The sequence below is a fragment of the Ogataea haglerorum genome (genome assembly GCF_019207285.1).
Source record: "Ogataea haglerorum isolate 81-453-3 chromosome Unknown 81-453-3_NODE_8_length_489951_cov_95.815404, whole genome shotgun sequence".
In the NCBI taxonomy this organism is placed as follows: Eukaryota; Fungi; Ascomycota; class Pichiomycetes; order Pichiales; family Pichiaceae; genus Ogataea; species Ogataea haglerorum.
In genome coordinates, this window is record NW_025065158.1 from 402893 (window position 1) to 419707 (window position 16815).

At 56.2% G+C, this 16815-nt stretch overlaps 12 protein-coding genes across 12 annotated transcripts; 7 read left to right on the plus strand and 5 right to left on the minus strand.

Annotated features, from left to right (window-relative positions):
- Nucleotides 1-40: 40 nt before the first annotated feature.
- On the minus strand, nucleotides 41-1081 carry KL911_003251 (uncharacterized protein; the record flags this gene model as incomplete). The annotated part of the gene is made up of 2 exons (XM_043198411.1): nucleotides 41-478; nucleotides 662-1081. The coding sequence occupies 2 exons, from the start codon at nucleotides 1079-1081 to the stop codon at nucleotides 41-43; spliced, it is 858 nt and encodes a 285-aa protein (XP_043054202.1).
- An 82-nt stretch (nucleotides 1082-1163) lies between these two features.
- KL911_003252 (uncharacterized protein) lies at nucleotides 1164-2117 on the plus strand (the record flags this gene model as incomplete). Its single annotated transcript, XM_043198412.1, has 1 exon — nucleotides 1164-2117. One exon carries the CDS (start codon nucleotides 1164-1166, stop codon nucleotides 2115-2117), a length of 954 nt encoding a protein of 317 aa, XP_043054203.1.
- Nucleotides 2118-2294: 177 nt separating this feature from the next.
- KL911_003253 (uncharacterized protein) lies at nucleotides 2295-3683 on the plus strand (the record flags this gene model as incomplete). Its single annotated transcript, XM_043198413.1, has 1 exon — nucleotides 2295-3683. One exon carries the CDS (start codon nucleotides 2295-2297, stop codon nucleotides 3681-3683), a length of 1389 nt encoding a protein of 462 aa, XP_043054204.1.
- Nucleotides 3684-3767: 84 nt separating this feature from the next.
- KL911_003254 (uncharacterized protein) lies at nucleotides 3768-5030 on the plus strand (the record flags this gene model as incomplete). Its single annotated transcript, XM_043198414.1, has 1 exon — nucleotides 3768-5030. The coding sequence occupies one exon, from the start codon at nucleotides 3768-3770 to the stop codon at nucleotides 5028-5030; it is 1263 nt and encodes a 420-aa protein (XP_043054205.1).
- A 57-nt stretch (nucleotides 5031-5087) lies between these two features.
- Nucleotides 5088-6055, plus strand: KL911_003255 (uncharacterized protein; the record flags this gene model as incomplete). Its single annotated transcript, XM_043198415.1, has 2 exons — nucleotides 5088-5135; nucleotides 5210-6055. 2 exons carry the CDS (start codon nucleotides 5088-5090, stop codon nucleotides 6053-6055), a joined length of 894 nt encoding a protein of 297 aa, XP_043054206.1.
- A 28-nt stretch (nucleotides 6056-6083) lies between these two features.
- On the plus strand, nucleotides 6084-7136 carry KL911_003256 (uncharacterized protein; the record flags this gene model as incomplete). Its single annotated transcript, XM_043198416.1, has 1 exon — nucleotides 6084-7136. The coding sequence occupies one exon, from the start codon at nucleotides 6084-6086 to the stop codon at nucleotides 7134-7136; it is 1053 nt and encodes a 350-aa protein (XP_043054207.1).
- An 11-nt stretch (nucleotides 7137-7147) lies between these two features.
- Nucleotides 7148-8056, minus strand: KL911_003257 (uncharacterized protein; the record flags this gene model as incomplete). The annotated part of the gene is made up of 1 exon (XM_043198417.1): nucleotides 7148-8056. The coding sequence occupies one exon, from the start codon at nucleotides 8054-8056 to the stop codon at nucleotides 7148-7150; it is 909 nt and encodes a 302-aa protein (XP_043054208.1).
- A 49-nt stretch (nucleotides 8057-8105) lies between these two features.
- KL911_003258 (uncharacterized protein) lies at nucleotides 8106-9977 on the plus strand (the record flags this gene model as incomplete). Its single annotated transcript, XM_043198418.1, has 1 exon — nucleotides 8106-9977. The coding sequence occupies one exon, from the start codon at nucleotides 8106-8108 to the stop codon at nucleotides 9975-9977; it is 1872 nt and encodes a 623-aa protein (XP_043054209.1).
- A 50-nt stretch (nucleotides 9978-10027) lies between these two features.
- Nucleotides 10028-11755, minus strand: KL911_003259 (uncharacterized protein; the record flags this gene model as incomplete). Its single annotated transcript, XM_043198419.1, has 1 exon — nucleotides 10028-11755. One exon carries the CDS (start codon nucleotides 11753-11755, stop codon nucleotides 10028-10030), a length of 1728 nt encoding a protein of 575 aa, XP_043054210.1.
- Nucleotides 11756-11872: 117 nt separating this feature from the next.
- Nucleotides 11873-13756, minus strand: KL911_003260 (uncharacterized protein; the record flags this gene model as incomplete). The annotated part of the gene is made up of 1 exon (XM_043198421.1): nucleotides 11873-13756. One exon carries the CDS (start codon nucleotides 13754-13756, stop codon nucleotides 11873-11875), a length of 1884 nt encoding a protein of 627 aa, XP_043054211.1.
- Nucleotides 13757-13802: 46 nt separating this feature from the next.
- On the minus strand, nucleotides 13803-14764 carry KL911_003261 (uncharacterized protein; the record flags this gene model as incomplete). The annotated part of the gene is made up of 2 exons (XM_043198422.1): nucleotides 13803-14198; nucleotides 14270-14764. The coding sequence occupies 2 exons, from the start codon at nucleotides 14762-14764 to the stop codon at nucleotides 13803-13805; spliced, it is 891 nt and encodes a 296-aa protein (XP_043054212.1).
- Nucleotides 14765-14928: 164 nt separating this feature from the next.
- KL911_003262 (uncharacterized protein) lies at nucleotides 14929-16797 on the plus strand (the record flags this gene model as incomplete). Its single annotated transcript, XM_043198423.1, has 1 exon — nucleotides 14929-16797. One exon carries the CDS (start codon nucleotides 14929-14931, stop codon nucleotides 16795-16797), a length of 1869 nt encoding a protein of 622 aa, XP_043054213.1.
- Between the last annotated feature and the right edge of the window lie 18 nt (nucleotides 16798-16815).

Sequence of the window (16815 nt, forward strand, 5' to 3'; positions counted from 1 at the left end):
GTGCGCGGCTCGGGATTTCTGCATGAGAATGGTTTTTTTTTCAGTTTGGAGGAGGCTGGATTTGGAAACTTCCAAACACGGTGAAACGCGGTAGGGTTCCACCGTGCTCAGCCTCACACCCGTGCACCGTATCTGGCAGAAGACGCAGCCCAGCATGCCCCAAAATGGAGCGGCTGTTCAGCCATCTCTCAGGAGCGCGCGACTCGGGCGCCGCTGTCTGGGTGGTCCAGCTCCCGACGGCCAGCAGTCTAGATTCCTGGTTGCAGCTGGCCGTCTGCTCTTTCCTTTTTCTATTATCCGAGCAGTCCCAACCATCCCCGTTGCCGAAAACGAGCCTAAAATTTTTCGTGGGTCGCCAGAACCTGCAGCATCTATCTGGTTCATGCACTGATCTTGCACGGGCCAGCCAGATGCAAGACGAGGTTTTATTGTATCGGGCAAATGCGATTACCCTCATGCAGCTAATTTGCGCAAGATACTATTGTTGAGCACCGTTCAGCCGGCCGTATGCGCAATGACGGACCCTCCAACGGCCCAAACGAGGCAGTCTGTCTGTACGCAATCTGCTCCGTGTGCCTCCTTCCCTATTGAGCCATACGATAGTACCGTTGAAACGATTGTTTCACGATTGTAGCACCTTCTTTCTTTTTCACTTCCGCACCCTTCCTCCCAGACATTTGTCGATGTGGGCAGCAAAACGGCCGCCGGCAATCTTTCTTTCACAGTTGAGACACTGGAAGTAGGCATCCGAGCTGTTGGCGCTTCTCGGAAAGATCTCTCTGCCGTTCTGTAGAAAGCCTATTCTGCCGATGTCTGGGACGGAGCCGCTTTCTCCGGACTGCGGTGTCGCCGCTGCCGACGACTGGCTCGACCCGCTGGCCGAATTCCCGATATTCTGTCGCACTTTCTTCACCAGCCCTGCCGCGGTCTCTCCCTCTTCTACCAGGCCCGGTTGCGCCATGCCGTAGTCCTGTCGCAGCAGCTTCTCGTCCAGAATCGACCTGCTGATGATCTCGCCCGCAATCTCCAGCAGCATGTCCTCCAGAATCGAAATCGATACCGACGAATAGGTCACAGTCATGGTTTGATCCAAGTTGAGAAAAATTATCTTTAATGGGTGCAAGGATGCCTCGAAATAATTGTAAAAAAATTCCATGTCATACATGGATCAAGAAGAGGTGCATGACTGGACCCTGCTCGCAGAGCTCGCCATGAAGCGCGGCGACAAGAGCTTTGAGCCCGTTTATGACGGAAATGCCCTTTCCCAGTACGACGCCGACGCCCTCGAGAAACAGCGAGGCATCATGTACCACGCTCTGTCTCAGCCGCGGGGGTTCCTCGCCCAGCCAGACAAACTCATCTCTTCCACCATTCGCTTGGGAGCTGGTGTGTACATTGACCAGCCGCGCGGCAAGTTCTTGGAGACAATGGGGAGAACAGACCGTTTGGGAAGGTGCCATCTGAACTTCGAGGAGGCAATATATCTGGTGGAGAGAGGCACCTGCGTCGCAAAAAAAGAGGATTCTGAGCGCATTTTGTCATTACAGGAAGTCTACGGAAGTCTCATTGCCAACTCAGAGCAGTACGACCAGCTGCTCGTATACTCGCTGCTGAAGAGGAACGGCTACATAGTGCTGCGGACGACGCAACACACCGCCGAGCACCACGAACGACCTACACCCCGCTACGGCTCCATTTTTCTGAACCTTGTGGTATCGCTTTTCGGCCTCAAATTCCTCCCTTTTCGCTCAGTTTTCAGCTACCTGCACTCGCTCATAGCTCCCAAAAAAATCTGCCCAATCCCCGACCCCGATTGGCAGCCGGTATATGACGTCTGGAAGCCAACCAAGGGCTTTAAAAAGAGCGTGCCGCCCGTCCCGCATTTCCAGGTCGTTATTGTGTCTGCAACGGATCAAGTGCCAGAAATCGAAACTCTCAAACAGCATTTGCACGAGTCGCCGTCCTTGCTGGTGGCAGTCGTCGACAACGGTATCGTGAACTTCTACAACCTCGCAGACATGGACTTCAACCGGCTAGGAATCGTGTGGAAGGACCCGTGGGGGCACAATCGCACGCTGTGGTCGCTGGCTCGTCGTCTACTTATAGCGAAAAAATAATAGCACCGGTTGGTTTCGATCCAACGACATCAGGGTTATGAGCCCTGCGCGCTTCCACTGCGCCACGGTGCTTGATAATATTGAGCGGTGGCCACCTGCCGCCAAGTGCTCGCGCCGTATGGGGCACCCCCCTCCATACGTCATACCACCGACAGAATCTTTTTAACCTTTCAATCAATGACCGACCAGGACGCAAAACAGAACAAGAACCTGTTCTCGAAAATCAAACAGTCGCTGTCGGCCAGCCACAAACACAGCCGCTCGTTTTCGGCGCTCGATTCGCTCCAGGCCAGCCGTCAACACCCCCCGAACGGGCCTCAGATAATCTCCAACTTGCCCCTTTACAATCCTTACGGGATCAACAATCGACATTCCCACTCAATGCAACTCGCGGCACTAGCTGCCAGCGGCACCTCCGACAGCCCAATTCCGCTACCTTACCCGATAGACTCGCCAAAAAACCACGTTCCGCAGCCGTTCCGGAACGAAATCGAAGACTTAGACCAGATGTACGAGATCGCCGACTCAGGCAATTTCCTCGGGTCAGGAGGTTCGTCAACCATTCGCAAGGTGCAGCGAAGAGAGGACAAGAAAGTAGTGGCTCTCAAAATCTTCAACGTGTTCAAAGACGAGGCCCCCGGCACGTACTACCACAGGGTTGCTCACGAGTACATCATCACAAAAAGCTTAGCACATGTTCACGTAATCACGGTGTACGAACTTGTTCGGCTGCCCACGATTCTGTCGCGGAATTGGGGGATGGTTATGGAGTACTACCCGCACGATCTGTACAACGTTCTGCGCCAGCCGCACTGGCAGGCAATAACTCTTGGCGAAAAACTTTGCTACTTCAAGCAGCTCGTGTTTGGGCTCTACCATTTGCACTTGCACGACATTGTGCACCTGGACCTCAAGCCGGGCAACGTCCTCGTCGAGCACGGCGTCCTCAAAATCACGGACTTCGGCTGCGGCGACTACGGCCACGTTAGTCCGGGCAGATTCGAATCTGGTGTACGGATGTGCGATAAGCCGTTGGGCACACCCCCGTTCCAGAGCCCCGAGGTGACGGTGCTGCGCCTTGCGAAGGGCCAGTACGACCCGTTCAGGGCTGACTGCTGGTCGCTGGGGATGATGTTGTTTGCTATCGTGAAGGGCCGGGTCCCGTTCAAAGAGGCCCAGGTGCTTGACAAGGACTACGCCGATTACGAGCACGAGTCGCGCTGGTACAAGGGCCTCAACCCGTCCTTTGTGCACAACGACGAGCAGAAAGTTCCCAACAGAGGCCCGCTGGCGCACGAGTTGCCGCACGGGCAGCTAACGCGTCTTTTTTGGAGACTGTGCGACCCGGTGGCTGACACGCGGATGACTCTGAAAGATGTTTTTGCGAGCGACTATTTCCAGAAAATACCGATGTGTTTTAAAGAGGAGACGCACGGCGACGGAGTGAGCATTCTAGACGAAACGGGCGCGGTGGTTGAGAGCACGGGGCTCGGAGTAGTGGCCGATGTGCACAGCGTACACCTGGCGATCGGGTCTCGGATGGAGAAGCACCTTCACGATATCTAGGACGGCCGATCGACGCGCCGAAAATGGTCGGGGCGACTCGAAAAAAGAAAAATTATTATCGTGCAATTTTGACGACTGCGCCCAATGGACCTGAGAAACCTGATTTCCAACGACGAGATGTCGGCGCCGAACATGTCGCGCACCAATTCGCAGCAGCGAATGTCTATCCACGACCTGATGAACTCCGACGACGGCATTCGCCAAAGAACCAGCATCACGAACCTGACAAACGACCAGGACGTCGACATGAACGGCAACAGAACGATGAGTCTGTCGCGCAGAATGTCGTCTGCAACATCGAGCGACGCCGACGCGTCTTCCACGAAGAGCCGCAACTCGTCTTTCCACGAGCAGATAAAGCCCCTGGAGGAGCCGAAGGAAGACAAAGAGCCAAAGGTGACTGGCGTGGCCAGAAAGCCAAGACGGTACGCAGAGAAGCCTGTTTGGGCGCGGGACTACATTCCTACGGTGCGAAAAAGTGTCCGCAGGCCTGCGCTGACGACTGTGGCCACCAAGCTCAGCGTCGCGTCGATCACGGGGTCTATTCCGAGAAACGACTTCAACAAGGTCGTCACCGAGTGGATATGGGCAAACGTGGAGGGCGTGCGCCACGAGTATGCTGCGCAGGGGCCGGTGGACAAGTATCTTGAGCTGGAGCTGAAAATGGGCCATATATGGGACAAAGTGAAGGACAAGCGACTGCGGCTGCCGGTGAATAGCGAGACGATTCTGAACGTGGACTTTTTCCAGAACGAGTGCTTTTTCCGTTCTGGCGTGCCCGCCCAGCAGTTCCACGATCTCAAAGCGTACATTAGCAAACTGGCGCAGGAGAAGAACCATAACAGAGGCAACCGGTTTGTCGTGGAGAATTCGCACTGCGTGGACCTGATAGCGCACGAGAGAAAGCGCAACGAGAAACCGTCGACGGGACGTGTCTCGGTGGACGTCAAGACCAAGAGACGGATGGCCAGCGTGCACAAGCAGCGGGTGGCCGACCTGGTGATGTATCTTCCGAACTCGCTTTACGACATCCGGTTGTCGATGTCGCTGGAACTGCCGTACGAGATGAACGACGCGGCCTTCGAGAGCTTCCAGCAGCGCGTAGAGCTGCGGCGTGACAAGGAACGCGTGAGCTTCACGCATCCGGCCACGTTCACCAAGATCGACATGACCAAGGTGAAGGAGAACGGGGCTGTGAAGCACGAGGTCGAGCTCGAGCTGGACGTCAGAGAGCTTCTCAGGAGCATGGCCATGGTGGCGGAGGATCCATTGTACTATATTGACTTGGTCCAGGCGTTTTTGGACAACGGGCGCATAATAAGTAGGCAGCTAAGTATACAGGATTGACCGAAATATAAAAAAATACGGCTGTGGACCTATTTTTTTGTTATTATTTTACTTTCCATGTCGCTGGCCGTTCTAGCCACCGTTGCCGCGGGGCTCGTGATAAGCGTACGTGATTGGTCTGCCCCTACTAACTCCAGGTGTACCTCGCGGTGTTTCTGCTCACGCACAGCCCGAGAAAGCCCTACGACAGCGAACTGGAATACATAACCAACGGCACCGCTGGTCGATTCAAGCTTCCGCCACGCAACTCGGCTCCGCGCGACGGCATCGAGATTTCCGTCGTGGTGCCCTGTTTTAACGAGCACGGCCGGCTCCGTGCCATGCTAGCCGAGTGCGTCGAGCATCTGGAGGCCCGGTTCCCTGGCCAGTACGAGATCATAATCGTGGACGATGGCTCGAGCGACGGGACGGCGCAGTACGCTGTGGGCCTGGCTGCGGAGCTGGGACTGAGGCCGCACGTGCTGCGCGTGGTGCAGTTTGTGAAAAACCGCGGCAAGGGCGGCGCGGTGACCCACGGGATACAGTTTGGCCGGGGCAAGTATGCCATCTTCGCCGACGCAGACGGAGCGTCGAAATTCAGCGACCTGGACAAGCTGCTCGAAAGCGTCCGGCGGCTGGACGGGGACGAGCCCGAGACGCGTGCTGCCGTCGCCATTGGCTCGAGAGCGCACATGGTGAACACGGACGCCGTGGTGAAACGGTCGTTCGTGCGCAACTTTCTGATGTACGCTTTGCACGCTCTGGTGTTTGTGTTTGGCATTCGCACCATCAAGGACACGCAGTGCGGCTTCAAGCTGTTCAACAAGGCTGCCGTCGCGAAGATCTTCCCGAAAATGCACACCGAGGGCTGGATCTTCGACGTCGAGCTGCTGATCCTCGCCATCAACCAGCATATCCCCGTGGACGAGATCGCGATCAGCTGGCACGAGGTCGACGGCTCCAAGATGGTGCTTGCACGCGACTCCATCACGATGGCTATCGATCTGGTCGTCACCCGTCTGGCATATATTCTCGGTATATACTGAATAGAGTATTTTTTTCACTTATTTTACCATGACCAGTTACACTTCAGCGGGCGGCCTGCGCATCGTGCCGCCGTATTACCGCCAGTGCGCCACGGCAGTGAAGGAGCGATGGCGCAACAGACTGCTGCTGGACGTGCTGACGGCCGAGTTTCGCGAATATTCAGAAAACCAGCATCTCCAACGGATCAAAAATAATCAAATAATAGTGCACCGCAGAATTAAACAGCAAACGCTCGAGCTGAGACAGGAGCAGCTCCTGTCTGAAAAGCTCAAACAGGGCGACGTGATTTTGCGCCATGTGCATGTCCACGAGCCGCCCATCGTGGACGCAAAGATTGAGACTGTCTATGAAGACGACGAGGTGCTCGTAGTGAACAAGCCGGCCGGCATGCCGATCCATCCCGTGCAAAACTTTCACTACAACACGATGGTGGAAATCCTGAAGCACGGGATGGGCCTGGCAGAGCTCAGGCCGTGTTTTCGCCTCGACAAGGTGACGAGCGGGATCTGCATTCTGGCCAAGAGCGCCGCTAAGGCCAAGGAGATCCAGTCCGCGATCAGAGACAAGCAGGTCCGCAAGGTGTACGTGGCGCGTGTCGCGGGCAAGTTTCCGGACTCCCTGGTCTGCGAGGACGACGTGGTTGTCGTCGAGACGAAACGCGGCCTTACGAACGGGATCGACCGCAAATCTGCTACCACGGAATTTAGCCGGCTAAGATACTCGTCCCTGCTGGACGAGAGTATTGTGGAGTGCCGGCCGTTGACGGGCAGAACGCACCAGATCCGTATCCATCTTCGGAACCTGGGCTTTCCGATTGTTAACGACCAGCTCTACAGACACGGACTGCTGGCTGCCAACCAAGACTACTCGGACCCAGACGTCTTTGAGCGGATCGCAAAGGAGGCAGAAAGCGCACGCATGGAACAGTTCACTGGCGAGTTCTGCGAAGAGTGCGGCAAACGGCTCTTCAAGGAGCCAGAGCCAGAAAAACTTGTGCTCTATTTGCATGCAAGAGAATACTGCCACAAGGAAAATAAATGGGCATACGTAACTGAGTACCCAGAATGGACGAATATATAGCAGCCGCCATGCTATGTTCGCTGGCGCGGGACTAAAGGTGGCAGCCCGTACAGCCTGGACACGCTATCGATTTTCTTCCAGTCCAGGCGAGCCTTTGGCTCTGGCGCTGCCCGGTAGCGACGCACATACTCCAGACTCTTCTGGATATGGAACTCGAGATTTTCGAAGTCCTTTTTCAGCACAGGACGCAAGTACAGCTGGAAGCGGTACAGGCCGTCCCATTGGTCTATCATCTTGTTGGCTGTGAAATGCTCGAAGAAGGTTTTCCGGTAGAACTTGGAGGTCTTTGTGCGGTGCACGGATAAAATAAACGGGTAGTAACCAGCTGCGTCTTTGCTCAGCGTCTTGCCGAATTTCACCCCGCGCGACGCGAGCGTGTTCAGGAACGCGTTGTTGTCGTACTGAAGCATCAGACCCGGCCGGCTCTTGCGGATCTGGCCCATGTAATATGACTCTGGATAGTACCACAAGGTGAAATAATCGCACCTGTAAGCCGGCTTGATGTGTCCGATGTGCGTCTCCATGGCGATCGAGCACAACGTGGCCTGGACGCCCCTGAGTTCCTGGTAGTTTGCGGCAATCGGGGTGTCTTTTGTCACGTATCCGAGGGGCGAGTCAGGAACCTGTCCCGGCGCCTTGTCGAGGTCCTGTTGCGAAATGTTGTATTTTTTCGGGTCAAAGTGGAACCACTGCACTTTTTGTATTGGTTTGTACTCGTGTGGGATCGTCTTGAACTTTGCAACCTCGGCAACCAGGTTAGGTCGCTCCCGTTTGAGACCCAGCTGCCGGAACACCTTGTCCAGGGCCAATTCCACCTTCTCATTCCGCAGCGGCACAAATTTCCCAATGTCCACCCTGGTAGTTCCCAAAAAGCTCACCGACGCTCGCACCTGTCCTGGTTTTAAAATGCTCCTGCCCATAGAGAAAAAACAAACCCAGATTTTTTAATTTATTTGTTCCATTTATCTTATGAGTGCCCCTGCTTATTTAAAAAGAGGCAGCGTCCCGTTGCAGGATTCTGGTGCTGCCATGGCTAATGCGAACCCGGCGTCGGCGTTTGGCCAGCCGACGAACCCCTACATCACGTTCACGGCCTCCTCTCCCAACGGTTTGCAGAATGCCCAGCCGATGCCGGCCAGGAAAAGAATCTGGGTCAAACGTCCAGGTGGCAACGCCACGACGCTGTTTGTGGGTCCAGGAGACCTCGTGGACGACGTCAAGTCGCAAATCATGCTCAAGTTCCCCACCACACTGGCACAGCAGTTCGACCCCTCAGAGCTCATTTTGAAACTGGAGATCCCGTCTGTCTTGTCTCCGTCCTCGTCCGCGTTTAATACTGCTTCGGGCCACCCGCAACGAGACTCCACTTTCCAGAACTCCCCGCTGGCGGCCCAGAACTCCACGTATGCACCGAAAACCATCATGAGCCGCTCCAGCAGCACCAACTTACAGGGCAACAAAATGTCGAAAATGAGGCCGCACGCAGCTGTCGGGGAGAACCCCTCGCTCCACGCGCATCCGGTGTCACCGATCCCTGTGTCCGCATCCAAGTCGTCGCTGTTGAGCCACAACGAGGTCTCGGCAGCAGACCGGGTGCCCGAGCCAACTCACAAACCGTCGCCCGTTGGCCATACCCGGACCCATGCCAAGTCGCGAACCACCACCATAGTGCTGGAGCCCGATGCGTTCATCTGGAAGATAGTGGACCAGTACTTCCCATCCGGCATGAAGGTGGAGGACTCGTTCATCATCGACACGCCGTACCCGGTGGTGGAAAAGAGACCCAGTGCCAAGACGACGTTCCCGCAGGCGGCCGAAACGAGCTCTCTCAGCCAGGCCGGTGCAGGCGGCCTGGTCAACCCAGAAGCTAAGGACGCCGCGAATGCTCCGCCTTTCTATAGTGGCTCGCTGTCTGGCCGGTCCAACCCGACTAGGACTCCCCAGGACGCCGCTTTTTCAGACAATAACTACTCTGGAAAGGTAGCAGTGCTGGGCGAGCAGAGCCTGCCTCCTCCAAGAGAGTTCACCAGGCTAGGACGCAATTCTGTCCAGGACCAGAATCAGTCTTCCTCCACAGTGATTCTTTTCCCAAAGGGCACCAGGACAGGCAGTAAATCGCCGGCCTCGCAATATTCCAACAACGCCCCGACTCCTGGAAGAACGCCGACATTCGAGGAGAACCATGCTGCAGACGAGTCCAATAAGGCCTCCACGACTCCAGAAAGCGCGTCCTCGTCTTCAAAACACCCAATCGTGCTCAAACACGGGCCAAAAAAGGAGGAAGTGGCGTCGGCGCTGCGTTTGAAACAGCAACCGAAGCCAGGGATTAATAAGATCCTGAACAACATTAATGTACTGGTTGTGGAGGATAATTTGGTGAATCAGAAAATTCTGGCCAGACACCTAAAGTCCTGTAACGTTCAGTTCAAAATCGCTTCCAACGGAGAAGAAGGCCTGCAGCTGTGGAAGGAAGGAGGCTTCCATCTTTGTTTTATGGATATCCAGCTGCCTGTGATATCCGGAATCCAGGTGACGGAGGAAATTAGACGGCTGGAACGACTCAACCGGATTGGGAATTTCGCCAACTTATCTCTTCCGACGGAGCAGGAGGAGTTGAAGCCGGCTGACCAGCTGGACCACGACCTGTTCCGTTCGCCGATAATCATTGTGGCGTTAACGGCGTCGACGTCTGCGGCCGACAAGCAACAGGCTCTGGCTGCTGGCTGCAACGATTACTTGACGAAGCCTGTGCAGCTGAAGTGGCTTCGGAATAAGCTGACAGAATGGGGTTGCATGCAAGCGCTGATCAACTACGACCACTTCAGAAACGGTAAAGATTAATTAAACGGTCATTCTGTCCTCTCTTATTCGTTCGTTTGGCTGTACAGAAACTACAATGGCTCTCTGGCGGCCTCAGTGTTGTTTGTCTCGCGTGCAAACGCTCCCGGAAGCGCGCGTCTGGGGCTCGTTGACTTTCTAGCGACCCGCGAGTGAAGCAAGGCTTCATACTCGGAGTATGCTGGCGAGGTTGCGCCAGAAAATGAAGCTGGACCGCAGCAGTCGGTGTGTTCTTCCTGGATCTGTTTTCGCAAATAGGCCATGAGCTCCAAAACCTCGGAGTTCTTATAATTCTCCAGCTCAGACTCCGGAAGCAAATATATGAGGTTGTGGGGGGTTGGCGGCGTGGAAAAGAATATCAGGACCTCTCCAAGCAGGTCGGTCTTGTACCCCGATTTGATCAGCGTGCAAATGTACTTGAACACCTTGTACTGTGGCGGAACGTGTGGAGTCATCTTCCAGGCGGCGAACTTCCTGTCGACCTTCACATGTCTGGATGTTGGATATTTCCAGCAACACACACAGTACTTGACGACTATCTCAATGAAGGCGCCGACCAGAATCGTCGGTATATCGTCGTCTTTGATGATGAAGTCTGATTCCACGAGCTGCTCGATCAGCATGCCGTACGACATGAGGAATATGCGCGGGTTATTGAATTTCTCCAGCCCGAACGAGCTGGCCAGAAACTTGATGATCTCGAGCACTCGCGAGGCAGTGTCCAAAGAGCAGTTAAATAGATTCAGCCGAATCATCGTCAGTTCTTTCTCGATCTCCACAACCGAGCTCTCCGAGTAGAGCGGTTTTTTAGGGAACAGGATCTCTGTAGCAAGCAACTTATTGTCATCTCCATCCACAAACTCCTGGATCAGGTCCAACGGCTCTAGCTCGTAGAGCTGGACCATGGTATAGACGGTCTTGGGCTCATCTTCGTGGCGGCCGCTCGCTTCTGGGGAGTGTTGCTTGTAGATGCTTACAAAACGGGTGTTGTCTGCCGTCTGCTCCACCAAAGACCCGTCGTCGTTCACAAGACAGGACGTCTCGGGGGCAGATTCGTTGGTGGCCATTTTGTTCGCGGGGTCGGGCGAAACGCTGCCATGAACGACGTCAATCGGCGAGAGTTTCGAGTCTATCACAGACGACCAGGTCGGCATGCATCCGCCGTCGATAGGCGCAGAGAACTGCGTAGAGGCAGAGTGTTTGCCTGGCAAAGTCCTCGATGTGCGGCGCTTGGAGATCTTATGGAGAGAGTCTTTCCAGGAGTAAAGCGTCCGTGCAACGGCAGGAGCCGGTTGCTCGACGTCGGGAAGAGTGAAACTGGTTTTGGGCAGCTCGCGTCCTGGGCCAGGCAAAAAAGCAGACGCTCTGGTGGACGGCTCCCGCAGTGTGGCGCCGCTGTACGCGCTCGGAGCTTTGGGCTCTTCGTCCAGTTCCTCCTCCTCGTCGCAGGGCGGGACATCTTTTTCGTATAGGCTGACGCGCCTGAGAAGAAGACTGTACTCTCTGTAACCAAAATAGACAGCTCCGCAGAAGACGGCCAGCAGAGTTACGAAACAAACGATCAGAAAAACGAGGATCACGAAGTCCTTCTTCTCAAACGTGTATTTCAGCGGCTGGGCCATTTTGCTGAAGAAAGAGCTTTTCTTCAGCGACTCTGTAGCGTTCTCGGCGGCCACGGCCTCCATCAGATAGCTGGGTTCTTTGTACTGCTTGAACTCGGCCGCCACCTCGAGGTTGCCGCCTAGAAGGTCCTCGAAATCATCTCTTCTGATTAGCCGCATGGTGAGAACAGAAGAGCAAAAGATTGAGAGACTGGCTGCGATGAGCGTCTAAAATAAGCTGCTCCCAAAAAACCGCACAGCCCGAATTTGGAGCTTTGTTTTTTTTTTTTTGGTAGCTCACTTATTGGCGATAGGCAGGTCCTGGTAGCCGGTGTCTATGAAGGCGCGATTTAGGTATGTTTTCCATAGTTTTTTCGCGCCGGCAGTTTCCGCGTCGTCGGGAGCAACAGCGGCAGATCTAGCCAGCTTCCGCGCCATCCTCAGCCAGTCAGAGACCAGCAAGCTGTCCATCTGGTACTCGTCGTCGTCAGTCGAATATTCCACCTGGTACTCGAATTTCCAGTCGGGGTGTTTGGCCGCGTAGTCCAGGTCGACGTAGTACTGCGTGTATCTTTCTGGAGAAAATAGCTGCGGCGTGTATGCCGGGCCCAGAGGCAGATCTGACGGCATGAGTGGCGGAATCGTCTTGTCTTTGGAAGCTTCGGTGTGGAGAGTGTCCGTACTGTCCTCTGCGGCCAGCTCCTCCTCGAGCCGAGCGAAAAATCGCTCCCACGGCTCAAAAGATTCGGCTTCGCCGTGGTGCAGCCCCGACACGTTGTACTCCCAAACGCGGAACCCAGGGTTGAACGTGGGCACCACTGACGCGGTCACGTGCGCAAACGAGTACCGCTCGCCGTCCTTGCCGGCCTTTTTCGGGCCCTTGAGCTTGGCGTACAGTCCGTCTCTGACGTCTTCCAGGTACGACACCTTTCCGTTCGGGGCGTTGTCGTAGCGTCGCGAGCCGCGGACGATCTCGAAGTCGTCGTCGAGCAGCCCAAGCTGCTCGTACGTTTCCAGATCGTCCTCTTCGTCGCCGTCGCCGTAGGTCTCGTAGTCCAGCTTACCCAGTCGCTTCTCGATGGTTCTCCAGGACTTCACAGAGTCCAGCGGCACAAAGTGGTCGATGTTCATGTGTCCGTACAGCGAGCCAATGATGATGTCTCTGTATTCGTGCTGCCAGACGCTCATCTTGGCGTGGCAGCTGTAGTGCAGGTTTTTGGGCACGGGCGGAACGTGGCCCGTAAGCCAGACCTTCATGTTGCGCCTGCGCAGCTCCTTGAGCACGAAACCAAGCCATTGGAACAGCTTGTAGCCGGGCTCCTTGCGGTTGTAGCAGTTGTCGCACAGCGGGTTCGACTTGAAGAGATACAGCGTGTTTATGGACACCACGGCCAGCTTGTTGGGTATAACCTCTCTGAAGAAGTAGGCCCCCCTGTCGAACGTGTGCAGCTGCTCGGTGGGGACGAAGTTGCGCCAGATCTTGTACAGCTCTCTCGTCTGCAGCGTGGGGCCCGGAGCAAACAGGTTGTGCGGATAAACGTCGTTGTTGCCGAGACTCGGCACGATCTTGACGCGGCGGTCCAGCGGCATGGTGTCCTCCTCGCCGTCGTCCATGAACACACTGCTCATCTTCTCGGCGACTTTCTCGTTCATGGAGAATATCTCGCCCTCGTAACGCGGGTTTTTGCGGTCGTTGTCGTGCCGGACGTTGTCGCCGGTCCAGACGACAAAGTCGATCTTGTCCTTCAGATTGGCCCGGATCCACTCCATCGTCGCCTCGTACAGCTCCAGCGGCGAGTCGCAGCCGCTCATCGCGTCGCCGTACCGGTGCATCGCCTCGTCGGGCAGAGCCTGCTTGTCTTTGCGGTGGCACCTGTTCGCGAACGACGCCCCAGTTTTCGACATCTCGTCTGGATGCAGGTCGGTTATGTGAAGAAACCGGCCGTGCAAGACCGTCTTGTCCACCACGGCGTCGCCCGCCAGCGTGGTGACCTCCACAGAGTGGTGGGGCGTCAGCCCGAGTCTGTAGTACTCTTCCGCGTCGGCGTCGACTATCCCCGAGGAAACGTGGGTGTAGCCGGTGCTTGCGGCGGTCTGCACGCGCCGGCTTCGCTCTAAAACCTCCAGCATCCCGCTCAGGCCCAGAAGGACCACTGCGGCCACAACTACCTGACGAAACATAAACGTGCCAAAAAGAAGGCTGTGCCACAGATATTTAGAGCACTACTTAATGAGGTCGAGAACTTCCTGTGCACAGGCCCAGCTCTCTGTGAAGCCCAGATTGCTGCAGCCGTAATTGTGCACGAGCCTTGGGTTCTGCGGGTCGACTTCGATCCGCACGCCGCCGTCCCTGTGCGGCCGGAACCCGATGTTGTGCTTGAGGATGCGGATCTCGCCCTGCAGCTCTGGCAGGTGTTTGGCGGCCTTGGTCTGGAGCCGCTCGACGTAGTCGGCGTGGACAGACGTGTCGAACGCCGGCGAGTGCGCGTCGTAGATGCCGCCCAGCACGGCGCATCCCTCCTTTCGCGGGAACAGCATGAGGAACTCGCCCTCCTCGACGGGACTGCTCTCCTTGAACATGACCTGGTACGGCAGCGTGTTCTCGATCAGCAGCGTGTGGCCTCTGACAGGGCGCAGGGCCGCGTCGCTGCATCCGGCGATGCTGTTGTGCTGGATTCCCGTGCAATTGATGACGTAGTCGGCTGCTACGTCCTCGAAGCTGCGCACGACGCGGCGCTGGATAGCCACGCCGAGCTTGAGCAGCTCGTTCGCCAGGTACGCGAGGTACTGCGCAGGAGAGATGGTGAAGGTGTCGAACCGGTAGATGTGGCCGACGCCGGGGAATTTGCGCTGGTCCTCGCCAATCCACTCGTAGTTGTCCACAAACGACCTGAGATCCGGCTCCGTGGCAGGCCCCTTTGGGTCGATCTGCCCCACGTAGACCGGGACTCTCGTGACCCAGGCCTCTGGAACTCTGCTGAGCTCGTCGAAGATCCGGTACGAGAACTCCGCGCGCTTGTTGCCCGCGTAGCAGGCCCACTGCGCGCCGGCCTTGGTGGAGGTGTAGAGGGGGTCTGCGTCGCCAGGTATCTCCTTGGCAACGACGACGACGTCGCAGTCGAGCTTGCGCTTGAGGGTCAGGGCGGTGGTCAGGCCGATGACGCCGGCACCAACAACAACAACCTTCATTAGAGAAACAAAAAGTGCGCCGGCTCTGCATCGGGAAGTATGCGATAGATAAGGCCGAGATCGACGCGTCGGCGACGGCATGCAGGCAATCGAAGTTTTACCCTCTCAAACAGAAAATTGTTCTATTCGGGAAATCGGTTTTAATCCATGAAACGATAAGATCCATGAGTCTTGTGTCCGAACAACAATTGCTACAAAACCAGCTCCAGCTCAAACAGCTGGACGAACAAAGACAGAAACAAGCCGAGCAGACAAGAAGCTTCCAGTCCAAGTCGTCGTCCACACAGGAAATGCTGCACAACCTGCGCCAGAAGGAAATGGCCAAGCGAGACCCTACAGACCCGCTGGCCGTGCTTGTTCCGACGGAGGCCAACCCAACAGACATCCTGGCCACCCGCTTTGGTCTCTGGCGCACCATCATCGGCTGTCTGGTGCACTATCTCAAGGAGATAGTGTCTGTGCACGAGGAAATTAGCAGACAGCAACTTAGACTCCATCACGCCATTACCTTCCCGTTCGTGACCCAGGGCCTGGACGGCGAATTTTACCAGCCCGTGAAGGTCAACACGGGGGCCCCGCAAGGCGGGCCGGGCCTGTTTGGCCACAAAGAGCAGCCGCACCCAGAAGCGAACGACGAGTTCGAGACGGCAGAGAAGTTTTTCCTCCCGCTGGGGAACGGCAGCATCCAGGACCTGCCTACCCTGCTGTACCAGTACCACTCAAACTCGGCCCTCCTGGCCCAGGCCACCGTCAAGGAGCTCAACGGCACCATCATTCCGCGTCTCGAGAACCTCAAGCGGGACCTGATTGTGAAAATAAAGGAAATCAAGTCGTTGCAGAGCGACTTCAAGAACCAGGTGGCCAGATACCACCAGGAGACAAAGCAGGAGCTGAGTGCATACGTCAAGGCCGTCGAGACCGCCAAAGTGCACCCCGAGCTGCTCACGCCGAAAGACGACCCGTATTTGCTGAGGTTCAATCTCAACAGGCTGATCAAGCGGCAGCTGACCGAGGAGAACTACCTGCACGAGGCCTTCAACAATTTGCAGGGATCGGGCAAGGAGCTCGAGAAGGTGGTGTACATTGAGATCCAGACGGCGCTGACCGTGTACGCCAAGCTGATTGGCCAGCAGGCCCAGAACGTGTTTGACGGGCTGATCTCGAAGCTGGACTCTGGGCTGCTGACCAAGGACCCCAGCTTCGAATGGGACTCCTTCGTCGCCAAGGACACCAAGAACTTCATCGACGTGAACCTGCCCATGAGACATCTGAGCGAGATCCACTACCAGCACCAGAACGACCCGCTCACGTTCGAGATCCGGTCTGGGTTCCTGGAGAGAAAGTCGAAGTACCTCAAGTCCTACTCCAAGGGGTACTACGTGCTGACGCCGACCTTTTTGCACGAGTTCAAGTCTGCCGACCGCAAGCGCGACCCGGTGCCGATCATGTCGCTAGCGGTGGAGGACTGCCAGGTGGCCGAGCACTCCAAGAAAGACGAGCACAACCCCGACTCGTACCATAAGTTTGTTCTGCATGCCAAGCAGAACGGACTGCTGCGGAAGGGCCACAATTGGGTGTTCAGAGCCGAGTCGTACGACCAGATGATGAGCTGGTACAACGACCTCAAGAAGGTCACGGGGCTGCCCTCTCCGCAGGCGCGGTCTGTCATCGGCTGGGAGCGCAAGAAGCAGGAGCGGCTCTCGTCGCTGACCTCCTCGTCGCTGATTACGAAAAGCAGAAGAGACACCAGTCAGACCAGCGTGACCGACCAGTCGAGCTACAAACGCGGCCAGTCGCCGCGCAGCTCCATTGCGCACCAATCGCTGAACACGGTGTTGTCGCTGCCGAAGAACCACCAGCCTGCCACCGAGGCCACGACGGTCGCCGACTCTGACGTCCAGGCGAAGCCGCGGCTGCCGATGGACATCAACAACAACTCGTTTGTGACGCTGGACACGGGTAATGGCTACGTGGACGAGAAGATCGGCGACATGACACTGTCGGACGAGTCGAAAAAAGATACTCAAATGTAGTAGCACAGCTAAATTTGA